The following is a 14,682-nucleotide window of genomic DNA, read 5'->3' as shown; positions in this document are numbered from 1 at the left end:
ATGGACTACTACGACCAGCAAGCGGTTCCATTTGAGCTCTTTAGAAAGGGGTGTGACATCCCCCCAATCCTGAAAAATGTGATGAATATGCTCGCGTCCATGGCTGGTTCCGTGTGGTCCTCCCGATGCTGGGAAGAGATCCGTTTGGGAACGGTGTCTGAGTGTCTGACTGCTGCCCGTTTGGCCGACTACTGCGTCGCTGTTCGCCGACCGCGATCCATCGATGACGAATATCTCATGAAATATATATCTAAAATATCGTTCTTGCATTTTTTCCTGATCGTCTCCTATTGACTTATGCACTTACTTAACCTTGCTTTCCCGCGGATGACCAGACGAGGGAGACGTGGCCCGTGCTGTCGCTGGGTAACCGATCTCAATGACCCCTCATGACTATGGAGAGTAGCCAGCACGCTCGGCCTGGCCACTGGCCACGTTCCTGTGTTTTATTACTCATAAGTATAGTTCAGGCTTTCGTATTTGCATTTTTTGGAAGGGGTTACACAAGCATTCGGTTGCAAACCACTGTGTGTGAGTTTGAGTTTGTGTGCGTGTATGTGTGTGTCCGTGTGTCCGTTTGTGCGTGTGTGTGTGTCATGCTAGGCATCATTGGACTACAGACTTGTAGTTGGCCACTGACAGACCCTAGATCCTAGAGGTTGAACACAACAGAGCCCTCTCAGACTGCTCCTTCTGTCCCAGGCTGGTGATTTAGATGTTCAGTTCAACGAGGCTGTGTAGAGGAGGACTTCTCATGAGACCATCTGCACCCGTACTCTGTGCATCCATTCAAATGTTTTAAAGGGAGCCTAATACCACACACGCTCCATTCTTAGCTGGAATAAGGAGCTCTGTGAGGTTGAGATGGGTCTAAGATGGTGGGAGAAGCTACCATGATAACGTACATTGTGCTACGCTGAAGTCTGTGGTTAATGTACTTTCTGTCCAAGCACTATTAGCATAATGTGGCCTGTTTCTTAATTCCCTGCTGTCCTGTTTAAGGTGCCAATTAAAGATTTTAAGCGTAAACATATAAATAAATGAAGAGGTTTGATTTATTGTAATCAAATCGTTTCCCCTAAACCAACACATTCAATATTACAAGATGCACATGGCAGTACAAAGATGCATCCAATTCATTCAATTATAATGAATTATGTACAACCTCAAAACGAAAAATAGATATTAACAACCTTTTAGCACAAACTACAGGGGAAGGACTTGCATACACTGGCTAGGAGTTTAGCTCACAGGCTGATTAAGGCAGTAATTGAATGCCACATCATTATATAAGGCGGTTGGTTTCCTGTCTCCTGTACATACAACCATCAGGCTGGGTTCTGAATTACCACAGTGTGGGACTAACCTAAAGAAAGATGGGTTTAAACATGGGTCTCCATTTTGAACTCATGTTCTTCATTGGCAGAGTGTCTTTCTTAGTTCTTTAGACACCCTATCAGAGCAACTCCAAACGGATAATAATAATTATCTTAATCGCTGTTTGAATACGGTCTTGATGTGAACGACAATGAATCCACTGGATGCGCTCACTCAGTTTCAGACAGGAAATGATACAGGAAGTAACATGGGTTTGATTGACGGGACAGGTAAACGCGCCGGTTAGACTGCACTCCACAACATATTGTCGGGTAGACAAGCAGCAGGCCCGAGACGGTGCGCTAAAGTGAACCGCGGCAGTGGCAGACATGACAGTTCCTCGCCTTTGTCTTTGGGACTTGGATATGCTGACACAAATTCTGCAGCCATCACTCTAGGAAGGAAGCCAGGGTGCGATGAACGCTATGCGAGGGAGCAATTTAAAGAAACCACGTGAGACTAGTGCATGGGAAGGCCGGAGAGTGGGATTGTGTAGAGCGCCTCAGAGTCATAATTCAGCAGAAAGAGGACTGCGTGGCTGTGCTGTGTGGAACCAAATGCATGGCAACCATTCCATACGGGATATGGCGGGCCAGTGGTTTTATCACTGCTGTTCAAAAACGACCGTGGCTGGTCTGTACAGCTCACATTCAGTGGGATTTCACAAATTTATATTTTGGCATTATGGTGATTTTTGTATGTATACAATTTAAAATTCAGATGTGTGTCATTCAGATGACATTAAGGAAAAGAGAGCCGGCAGGGGTTAGGCGTCAGTCTCAAGGAAGCCTACAGGTAGTCCGCTGGAAACGGGGATCGACGCAGAACGTTCTGTCCTCTAGCCAAACACCCGAGCAAGCTGCTGCCTTATCTCGCAGAGACTGAATCTTGTATCACCGCGCAGGAAGCACTATTGGAAGGGATTCTGGGAGAACGTCTGGGAGTGCTGCTGGCCGTCGCTCTGTTAACGATGATAGAAGGAATCCAGGTCAGCGGCGGGGAGTGTGGGAGCGAGACGCCGCCGGTGGCAGTCTCTGCACGCTGAGCCACCGCCGCTGCCACGCCTGAGTCACAAGACGGCGCGCCGCCGGCTCTCAAGTCTGCTGCTAAATCGGAACGTGTTTTCTGACAGCAGCGCGTCGAGCCCTGCGTCGCACCTGACGTATCGTTTCGCATCTCTAATTCCCTTCCTGTAAAAGTGAAAGCGTCCCTTCGCTAGTCAAGAGACACCGGAGCCTTCCCCCCCCTCGTGATGTGCCCCTGTGTTTGGGCTCGCCGTGCTTTATGTTGTTCTGCAGTCCTTTGGACGGGCCGTTCTTCAAAGGAAGAGATGAGAGAGTGCACGGCGGTGAACATTGTTCACAGAGGTGTCATAGCTGTCATGGGCCGGTTTGAAGACCCCCGTTAGCGCTGAGGCGGGCTCTGATCCCTTTCAGCCGGTGACATAGGTGGGCAATTTGTCTGGGCCGGGGCTGTCTTTGGTTGTGGCCTGTCTGATAAAATGGTGTAACAGTCCGCCGCCGCCCTGCGATGTGTCCGACCGTGTGCCCTCGTCCCCGGGAGGCATTTGAAGTTGGGCGAATATGATCTGCGTTTGATCTGCTGGGTGTTGAGGTTCTGTAGGGGATAAGGATAGTAAATGTATTGGTATTCTACGTGTGGGTTTGTTGACCCTTGGCAGAAGACCATACCGTCTGTGAATGCTTTGACGGAAAACACAGGCGTTTGTATGTTGTTAATTCATCTATACATCTGATGTTATTCTCAAACTTGCTGGAATATGATAGCAAACATCCTGCCATGTTTGAGTGTTTGGGAGCCCGTGTTGAACACAAGTCCTCTTTAGCTTTCAGCTGTATGAAGGTGACCCAAGGGTTTCTTTGATGCTACAAAAGATTCATAGAACACTTCTTTCTCGTCCTTCTGCTTGAATTACCCTGAAAAGTTGATTTAGCACTCAAGCGCCACAAAGCCAACGCTGGGTCCAACCGGGTTTGGAACTCAATACTTGAATGACTCTATACCTACTGCCGGACAATCAGTAGTAAAACAGAATCCTCACACCCACACTGTGCGTGTGCGTGTGAGTATGTTTGCGGGGGGAGTGTGTGTGTGTGCATGTGTGTGTGTGTGTGTGGGGGGGTGTGTGGGGTTTTGTGTGTGTGTGTGTGTGTTTGAAATCGCCACAGCACTAAATGTTGCAAGTAATTCAAGTCAGGCAAAATATGTGAAGAGGAAATAGAAAATATAATTGAATCTCCCGGATTGGATGGATAAAATACATTTTGATTAATCGTTAGATTTAGTAAATGTACTGTTTAGTCATTACTTGAGGTGCTCCTGAGTGCACAATACATTCTCAACATAGGTTGGGATTGTTTTTGGCCATTATGGTGAAAGAACGCTGTATGAAATACGTACAAACCGTTGGAGCCAGTTATGGCACTGATAATGTGTCGGGTGTTTAAAATAAGTATCCTAAAATATACATTTTATTAGATTCATTGATTAAAACATGAAACTAAAAGTCAGTTAGCGTTAGCCCGTTAGCGATAGCACATTAAGGGCGACTGTCCATTTTGATTTCTGTCGGAGTCCGCCATCCTGCACTTCTGTTATACCACAAGAAGCTTATCTCATCAAATTATCAGCCCTTCGCAATTAAAAGTAGACTTTTGGCCGACATATAATATTTTTGTGAGTCGGACATAATGCCTTACATCCTCGCTCCCAATCATTAGTAAAGCTATATACAAAACCCCCAGAAAAAAACGATCTTAGAAAATCCCTACGCCCAAGCTGTGGATGACAGACGTCTGCCAACACAGCACTGGGCACGGGCCAACTCTTTCTGCTAATTCCACCCCCCAAACACACACACACAAACACACAGGGACACAAACACACACACACACACACAAAGACACACACACAAGGACACTAACACACATTCACATTCATGTTCACAGACACACACACACACACACACACACACACACACACACACACACACACACACACACACACACAAACATTCCCAAAGGCACACTCACACACACACATTCACACAAACACAGAAACAGACGAACACAAGCACAAGCACACACTCACGCACACACACATTTATACAGACACACACAAGCACACACTCACGCACACACACATTCACACAAACACACACAAGCACGTACTCATGCACACGCACATTCACTCACTCACGCACAAACACACACAACTTCACACAAACACACACACACACACACACGGACATGCACACACACACTGTTCCACTGTCATCTCCTAACTAGTACAGTCCAAGTTGTGTCTTGCTCTGACAGGGTGTAGCACACTGCCCGATTCCAGCTTTCATCTCTGTCAGGGTCTATCTGAAGTGTGGAGGCCAGAGCACACATTCTAGGCGAATACCCCCCCGAAAGAAGTGTTGATGGGCTGTTGTTGCTCAAAACTGCATTACGCATCGAGATCAGATGAGAAATTAAGTAAATGTAGGAGTTGGAAAGGCAGGTTTCACAAAGGACGGATTTAGGCTAGTCCTTGATTTCATGTGTTTTCCTAGAGAAATAATGAAAGTGCTCTGTGGTTGTCATGGAGCTCTGTTCATTATTCACATATTGCTCCTGAGTTGTACTGAGTGATGGCTCCGTGTTGAATGACAACCATTTTCCATAACTAACTGTAATTGGACAGCTCACACCAAATGGCTGATGAGCACTAATAACAGCAACTTCAAATGCCTTATAGGTCAAGGCTCTGGAATTTATTGGTTCGCTGAAAATTGTATAGAGAAAATCTAAGCATAACTGAATCATTGCAGGCATAATGACCTGAAAATGCTGCCGTGGATACCTTCAGTAATGGGCAACTGGTCAGGTTTGTGAGTGAGGTCCTTTAGACTTCTGGCAGGTCATTTCTATTTTACACCTTGTGTCTGTATCTTTATTCCTCATCTCCTGTCTCCTAATAACTCTCTTGCTCTGTCTCTATCCTTCCATCTCTCTCTCTAACTCTCTATCTATCACTATATTTCTCACTCTCCCCCTTTTGTCCAGGAAGTGTCCATCATTAGAACATGTGAGGTCATTGCTTGCCTAATCAGGGCTTTTCTGATTTGAGCGGGAAACACTTCAGCATTAAGCCCGGTTCCACAGTGATGGGAGATGGGACCGACTGCTAATCTAGACTACACTACTCAGACCCCAGACTCTTTTCCAGAGAATTAAACAAACGATATGACCCTGAGGCGGCTGTCTCCTCAGACTCTAAGAAGACAGCCACCTCAAGGTCATGCAACCTTTCGTTGATCTAAGGTTGAGACGAACGCCATCGAGAGCATCTCTACCAGAGTATTAGTCCACCGCCTCGTCTCGATCCGAAGGCAGAAAACACCAGCTCCCCGCGGTTCTGTGTGCGCTGGGTTTAATCACGTCAAATGAGGCGGGATGGGCCCACGTCGTAAACAAGGCCGCCGTCGGCGGGGGCGGGGAGCCGTTGAATGCACAGTCAGCCCCGTGTTTGTAAAAGGCCGGCCGAGGGCTCCTTCGTCTGCCGACGCTCCCCAGGCTACTTATGAGTTATCATAAGGAGGGAGGGAGGGAGGGAGGGGAGAGAGAGAGAGAGAGAGAGAGAGAGAGAGAGAGAGAGAGAGAGAGAGAGAGAGAGAGAGAGAGAGAGAGAGAGAGAGAGAGAGAGAGAGAGAGAGAGAGAGAGAGAGAGAGAGAGAGAGAGAGAGAGAGAGAGAGAGAGGTGCAGAAGAAGAGATGGAAAGAAAAGAAAAAGCCAGAATACTGTGGAAAGACTTAAGTAAAGGAAGATTGCCACGGAGAAATCCAAAGGAGAGAGAGAGAGAGAGAGAGAGAGGGACCCTTTGCTAGGGAGTAGGTACGACGGCCGCTGGAGAGATGAAGAGATAAGAGGGAGAAAGGTAAATGGTGATTAGCTGCTTGATGGATATTTCAGGGCCTCAGTGATTCTGGTTTTAGCCCACATCCTCAGTCAGGCAGGTGAATTAAATGCACTCTTGTGCAGCAGAGTCCACAAGTGGGACTGTGTGTGTGTGTGTGTGTGTGTGTGTGTGTGTGTGTGTGTGTGTGTGTGTGTGTGTGTGTAATATCTTTATAAAATTAAATTCACTAGCCTTTCAACCGACTTGATGAGTCAAATAAAGCCTCTAGTGCGTGTCACAGTGTTTGTAGACGAGACCAGGTCATCATGGCTCAGGATGGGTTCCTGTCTGTTGAGGTTAGCTGCACTACGATGCGACAGTGCTTGGAGTTTGAACTTCCATCCTACACACAGATACAGGTCAATGTTTTTAACAATCACCGTGGCAAACAGTAACACACACACACACACGCACACACACACATATACAGGTCAATGTTTTTAACAAACACAGGTGAAAACAATAACCCACAGACACACGCACACACACAGATACACAAACGCACACACACACACACACACACACCCATATACACACACACACACACAAAAAGACACACACGCACACACACATGCAGATACACACACTGAGACCCACGTGCGTGCGGACATACAAAGACACACGTGTGCACATACAAAGACGCACACCTCGACACAGTAAGGGCCGCTCTTTAATGTAACCTTCAGCACATGCAGGCTGGCATTCAATTACCGCCCTGTCAGTGGCCCCTCCAGCCCAGGGGCCCCATGTCCTTGAGATCCCATCTCCACCGTGGCCCCGGGCCTCGTCTATATTCCATTACATCCTCCACATCACCAGGGAGGATGTCCACTCCAATCTGGCGCCCTTATCCTCACCCTAACCCTAACCCTCACTTTTGAGGCCACGCCCACTTTTGTGTTTTGTGTATTTTTGTGTTGTCTCAGAGTGAGTGTGAGAGTCGTTCACGAGTCTCTCCATACTGCATCAAGCAGCAGCTGGCACTCATAGTTAGCGGAATATGGCATGGTTCTGCACCATGAGTGTATGCTAATTGGCTCGACACTGTGGCGGCTGCTCTGTATGTTTACGTTGGTTTTGTTTAGGGACCGGGTGCTGTGGACTCAGTGAAACATCACACCGTCTCCGGTGTTGATGTTGGGAACGTGACGGCGGGCTATTTATGAGTGGCCGTCGGTGCCTGGGTGTGTTGCTGTCTCGCAGCAAACAAATACCTACACATCACAGAGCACAGCACCGCGTGAGTCATTATATATATAGTTCTACGGAGATAATGACCGAGCATGTGTGACAGTTCATTGTTTCATTTGAGAACGACAACGTTTGATCTGGGTTCTGAAGATTGGATCTGCAGGACCGCCTCCGGGAGCAGGAATAGATCTAAAGATAGCAGGATAGCCGGCCCGACCGATCGCCGTGACGATGTTCTGGCGCCGTATCGTACGATCTCCGCGGCATACGCCACAAAGATTGCGGCGTGTGCTGGAGTTAAAGCGTCCAAACATCATCTAAACCTACCAAGGTTGATCCACTTAGAGCCGCCTTGGCTTCAGTTAACAGCGTTTCACAACACATCCGTCGGAACTCACTGCAGTAAAAGCGTTTCAAAAGCAGACCTCACCCCGGAAAGCCTCTATTTTTAAACCTGTCCTTTATTCCCTCCTTCCGTCGGCGCGGTGAACGGCGTTTCCGTTGCGAGCGCCGATCGTGACGTTAAACTGTGTGTCCGTCAGAACGTCCCGCCTGCTTCGAGGTGTTTAGCGCCTCGCCTGTGATCCGCCTGCTCGCTGACTCATCGTGCTACTCCTGACAGACGCTCGCCTGACTAAGAACATATGTCTGCCGTGCGCAGCGTGGCCGGAGACTCAGACACCGAGGGCTCTGCGGTGGCGGGGGCGTTCCTTCAGCAACACGAGCCCGACCCGCCCTGAGGCCCTCTCCTTGGCCCGGTTCCCTGCTATCGCCCAGGCCTTTGTGGAACCGTGCGCTCAGAGCTACGCTGCAATCCAGATAATGCATCCGTACCCAAAGGTGTAGACTTATGGAATGGGCAGGGTTTAAATGTCATCACAGCTGTAAATATACTGTTTTAAGGTGTGTATATATTTATATATATAAAATAGTTCTATAAATGCAGGATACATTAAACATAATTGGCCTCCCAGATTTATTGAATGTCTGATCCGTGCTGATCTTACCGGACAGATCCTTCTGCATCAGCTCGTTCTCTGGCTCTTCAGTCCACACACGGTGAAACCTGAGTTCATGGGGGTGTTTACAGTGGCTCGCAAGTCCTGGTCTGGGCCGGGTACCTATCGCTGTGTAGTCATACGGAGCCCATCGATCCCACACACACTTCTGCTATTGTGCCGGTAGCAGGGAGACAGACGGCTGGGGGGCGAGATGGTTAGTGAGACAAAGAAGGAAAGAAAGAGCGAATGGCTGGAGGGAGGGAGAGAATGAAGGCGAAGGAGACGACGCTGGTGGAAGTTTATTACAAGCAGATAGTTTCATGTTTATACAGTTGGGGGGGATGAGACGGACAGATTGACAGAGAGAAAGAAAGGCTGGGTAGGTAGACACGAAGACGGACCACTGGACGGGTAGACTGATTGAAGGAAAGAAGGGAATGCTAGAGGAATACTTTGATGGATAAATAGGCAGACAGACAGACAGGCAGACTTGATTGATTAAAAGGAAGAAATAAATAAACACAAGATAGATCAACCGATGGACCGAAAGTTAGATCGCCTGATAGAAAGAATCAAATTAAGAAAAAGGCCAGGTAGCTCTACATAAAGACAGACGGACAGGCAGACAGAGTGTGATTGATCGACGCACGTTTCATGATTCAACACAGGCAGCGTTCATGTTTGTGTTGAGAGTGTGAATACGTCCCTGTTCATAAATCTCCCATAATGCCCTGCAGGCCACTGCGTCCCCCATTAACAAAATGAACTCAGCGGCGGCGGCGGTGAAGGCGTCTCCGTTAACGGCCACGTGGACAGAGCATCATGAAGGGATCGGGAAATTATTAGGCACCCGATCCATCACCCGATTGTTCTTTTAGCGATCACTCTCCTCTGTTGTCTTACCCTTAGCGTCGCTCGCCCTCCCCGGCGAGCAGATCTTCTAATGCTATTGGCTGGTAATCTAACTCTGAGTGCGATCCCCACGCTCTGGAGGGAAAAACAATGGATTTGGGTCGCGTGCCCTGGTGTTGTGGCGTGGGGTCTCGAGTATTATGTCAAGTGACTCTACTTACTCAGACAAAACAATGCAGTCAGTGTGTTGCCTTAGCCCCCGGCTCCTGGCGACCCCACAGCAACCAACCAGGTTTTCACCTTGCACCTATATCCTTCTATTCTGCTGCTGTGGTCCCAGCGCTACAAGCGCTACCAGACCATGGGGCTGCTCCATTATGGGAAAAATCATAATCACGATTATTTTGGTCAATATTGAAATCACGATTATTGAAACGATAATTTTTGAGTTTGAAAACGTGTTGTATTTATTCAGCGTGTCTCTCCCAAAAAAAACGTCGTAACTGAGAACTTTGAAATTTTGCCTTAAAAAAAATACACAAAATGGTCAAAAAGAAAATGTTCCAATCCAAAATAATGTACAGATATGTATCCAGCTGTTCTGCCCTTTCTATAAAACATTAAATAAAAAAATATTAATAAAAAACAAAAGAAATCGAAAAACTCGATTATGTTCATTTTGTGATTGTTTGACGCCGCACACACAAACGTAACACAAACGTGGGCGACAGACACATAGACACAGACACAGATAGACAGACACACACACACAAACGTGAACGCATACATGCACAAACAGACAGACACACACACACACACACACACAGACACCGGCTCTTTTGGGGTCCAGCTGGTTGCGGGGGTTGTAGTCGACAACAGGCCGCAGCCGCGGCGCCTCGCTACAGACGCACAGCAGCAGAGAGATCTCGAGAGTGCGGCCGTGACTGGCCGACTGCGTCTCCACTCAACAAAACAAAAAGTGTAATTTGATTAAATCTGCTCAGTTTGTGTCCAGAAGCTGGTCAGCTGGCTAAATCAACTAAAGTGGATTAACTCTATCACAGGACGTGGGGATTAAACCCTAGTAAACACAATCACCAGCCATCGCATGTGGGCTTAGAGTTATTTCGGATGGAGAGACGGGGGGGGTCACAGAAAACCCACCGACGTTTCCTTCTGCTGTGTTTGGTCGGGGGGGGGGGGTCGACGACCCTTCGGCACCCTCGCACACACCGGCGCCGCGATCACGCCACACTTCTGCTGGGAGGCTCGGTGTTCCCGCAACACAACGGCGACACAAACACACTCCCGGTGGTCCCCGGTGAAGGCGTGAGCCGCGCTCACGCCAACGATCCCCTTAATGAAGGCGTCGAGCCATTCAGCCGACGTGTCTCTACAGGGTGGACCGTCAGCAGGTCTCTTGATCCCTGAAGTGATTTTTGGTCTTGGTCGGGGGTGGGGGTGGGGGCTGGGGGTAGCCTAGCCTGATGATGGAGGAGGAGGAGGAGGAGGAGGAGGAGGAGGAGAACTTACAGCAGCTTCAATGAAAGCGGGGGTGGAAGGCAGCCGGCGCTTGAGAGGTGGTGGGGGGGGAGGTGGAGGAAAAAAAATCCATTCCCCCCCCCCCTTCTCACAGCGAGCGTTCTGCTGAGGCAGGTGTGTCGACCTTTCAGTCATCTGATAGGTCAACGCCGATAGGTCACCTGATAGGTCAGCAGTGTGCCTGGCCGGCGCTGGCGCGGCGCCGCGGCCGACGCTGCCTCATAGTAACGCCGGACTTCACCAGCCAGACAGCCAGACAGACAGCCAGACAGACGGACAGACAGCCATGATCAATGGGGCGGCATGTGGCTCAGGAGGTAGAGCGGGGTTGGCTGGTAACCGGAAGGTTGCTAGCTCGATCCCCGGCTCCTCCTAGCTGAGTGTCGAGGTGTCCCTGAGGAAGGCACCTCACCCTGACTGCTCCCGACGAGCTGGCTGTCGCCCTGCGTGGTCGACTCCGCCGTCGGGTGTGTGAATGTGTGCACGAAGGGGTGAATGTTAGGCAATACTGTAAAGCGCTTTGCGAGTTGACACTGGTTAGGAAAGCGCTGTATAAATGCAGTCCGTTTGGCAGCCCCGTCTCTGCGGTACAGTACGGCCCCGCCCTCTCCACATAGGCCCCGCCCACTGACAGAGGGGAACAGTGGGGGCGGAGCTTCTGGAGAGGCGGGAGAGGGAAACGAGGGAGGACACGTGCAGACGCCCGTTCACGCTGAGATTCATGCTAACTGCGTTGCTCTTACGTCGCACATTAAGTTTTTCCTCTGATAGGCCTGAATAACCCACTACCTCATGATTGTTTTTAAATCGGGACACTTTGTCATCATGGTATTATTATTTTTTTGTGTGTGTCTGTGTGTGTGTGAGGGTGTGTGTGTGTGACGGTGTATGTGTGTGTGTGTGTGTGTATGTGTGAGAGAAAGCTCATCAGTGTGTGTGTGTGTGTGTGTGTCTGTGTGAGAGAGTGAGCTCATTAGTGTGTGTGTGTGTGAGGGTTTGTGTGAGTGTGTGTTTGTCTGTGTGAGTGTGTGTGTGTGAGTGTGTGTGTGAGAGAAAGCTCATCAGTGTGTGTGTGTGTGTGTGTTTTTGTGTTTGTGTGTTTGTGAGAGAGAGTGAGCTCATTAGTGTATGTGTCTGTGTGTGTGTGTGTGCGCGTGTGTGTGTGTATGCGTGTTTGTGTGTGTGTGTGTAAGTGTGTGTGTGTCAGTGTATACCAAGCATGCAGAAAAGCACGACATAACTCCCATCCCCTATGAATCCTTCCACAAATTAATGTAAATACATCCCCCCCCGCCCCCCAGGTGTCCACGGATTGAGAGAGGAGCCCCGGTTTGTGACGGCGCGCGCCGGAGAGACCGTGATCCTGGGGTGTGACGTGACTCCCCCCCTGGACGGCCAGCAGCCGCCCTACGTGGTGGAGTGGTTCAAGTTCGGAGTGCCTATCCCCTTCTTCATCAACTTCCGCTACTACCCTCCCCATGTGGACCCGGAGTACACAGGTGAGAGAGGCCGGCCTACCGCCACGCCCTTAAAGGGCCGGCGTACCACAAATAATAAACAAGGATAACAAGACCCTTAAAGGGCCAGTGTACCCCAAATAATAAACAAGGATAACAAGACCCTTAAAGGGCCAGTGCACCCCAAAGAATAAAAAAGGATAACAAGACCCTTAAAGGGCCAGTGTACCCCAAATAATAAACAAGGATAACAAGACCCTTAAAGGGCCAGTGCACCCCAAATAATAAACAAGGATAACAAGACCCTTAAAGGGCCAGTGTACCCCAAATAATAAACAAGGATAACAAGACCCTTAAAGGGCCAGTGTACCCCAAATAATAAACAAGGATAACAAGACCCTTAAAGGGCCAGTGCACCCCAAAGAATAAAAAAGGATAACAAGCCATTAAGGGCCAGTGAACTCTTAAAGGGCCAGCATACCCCAAATAATAAACAAGAATAACATAATAAAAAAGAATAACATAATAATATAAGATTTGGGGTTCCCCAAATATAACCCCAGATATTGTTGTGAATTTTATGAATATAACTATTACTATGTATCTATCTATCTTTCTAGTATTTAGTCATTTACTTTTTTGGATAAAAGATATGAATCATTAATGAGCAGGTAGAGGTTAGCCATCTTGCCGAACAGTGCTGTTTCAAACCAAGAACCTTTTTTGTTCAAAATCAAACACCCTAACCCTAACCATTATGGACTATATATATTTCTATATATAGAAATGATAAAGAATGCATGGAGAGACTGATAAGATAATAACCCAGATTTTCGTAACATTTATTCTGATATTCAAATAAAACAACAGCGATGAGATGGTTACTGGTCAGACTTTTTTTGTCTCTGGTGTAGATCTGTAAATCCGAGCAGAACAACTTAACATAACACCAGCTTGGGTGAATAATTGGCACTGAGTCCACAGTCGACGGCACATGTTACCATCAGAGTGAGACAATCCTCAACATTTAACAATCCTAATTATGTATATTTAAAAAGCATTTTGAGGAGTTACGACAGTGATTCTGCATTACTGGTCTAATTTTCTGGACGTCTTAATTTTTATATATAGATTTCCCTGCAAGGTTTTGGCTGAAAGCTGCGTTTTCTCTGACAACCAGAGATAATGTATGACCGTGTTAATGCGCTACGTACATTAACCTCCCGAATGCTGTTTCACGGGGAAGGTTAACCTGCCATTTCTGGTGTGATTCAATGTTTTCTCCCTATTATGGTGATGTGGGACGTAAGGGTGTGAGGTAAAGTGTATTGCCTCTGAGCGTAAGCCATTGTAAACCTTCTCCTGGCGTAATTTGTGTTAGCTCTCCGTGCTAGCATTGTCCCCCTCCACCGTCGCTCTGTACCTCCAAACCCGACACAAGGGGGGGAGGGCGATAATAGGCAACGGCGGGGAGCATATGTTAGCCTGAATGACAGAACACAGACCAAATACAGACAGAGGCAGCAGCGAGTCCAGCTACGACTTACTGACACCTTCCACCGCGCCCCGCCTCCTCCCACTCCCAGCCCCCTGTGACGAACACCATGAGGGGGCCAAAGTAGTGGCGCTACCTTATAGAGCAGAAGAACCACAGCGTTTTTGTAGTTAACAACTTCTCCAGACACGCGAGGAATGCCTTTGATAGGTGGAACTGCTCGGGAACTACTCTGTGCAAAGAATGGCCCTGATTCCTCGTCTGTCTTCCCCACGTGTTTTCCACTGTTAAAACAAGAGGCGACCACACAACAGCAACGGACTTATGTACGCTACACACAAGTCCTGTATGAAGATCTAGGTTCGATTTTAACGTTTAGGCCTTGAAAAGGTGGTCATAGATTTTGACAACTTCCAAAAGGAAGGACATTAAAAGCAATCCCTGACCTGATTATATACTTAAAAACTATTAAAACAACAACCCATGTTTTTTATTATTTTTATCAAGAGACGAATAATCTATCCTTTCCAATATTGTTTGATCAAATTCATTAGATACATTATACATAATACATTTGGAGTTAAAGATTGCTTCAAATTACAAAAAGCAATTTCCTATTCAAAGTTAATCCATTTAACTGGTAATCGCAAAGGTTTGTCTTTTGCTACACAGAAACCAAATGACTACTACTGCTAGGCTGCAGCTTATCTAGCATTAGTCTTCCCAAATAGTATCCGGCTACGGACAACGACCGCATCATGAAACCAGTTCAAACCATCCCTTTTCAAATAGAATGTGCTCCGT

The 14,682-nt window shown here is 47.8% G+C and overlaps 1 protein-coding gene across 1 annotated transcript in view; it reads left to right on the top strand.

Moving 5' to 3' along the window:
* igsf9ba (immunoglobulin superfamily, member 9Ba) overlaps positions 1–14,682 on the top strand; it is a gene marked incomplete at both ends in the record, with an annotated part of 54,215 nt that overhangs the window by 535 nt on the left and 38,998 nt on the right. Inside the window, one exon of the mRNA XM_079733693.1 lies at positions 12,228–12,425. Within this exon, the coding sequence (XP_079589819.1) occupies positions 12,228–12,425 (198 nt within the window). The remainder of the gene's footprint in view (positions 1–12,227; positions 12,426–14,682) is intronic.

The sequence above is a fragment of the Pollachius pollachius genome (genome assembly GCF_949987615.1).
Source record: "Pollachius pollachius genome assembly, chromosome: 3".
NCBI classification, from domain to species: Eukaryota; Metazoa; Chordata; class Actinopteri; order Gadiformes; family Gadidae; genus Pollachius; species Pollachius pollachius.
This window is presented reverse-complemented; position numbering and strand designations above follow the sequence as displayed.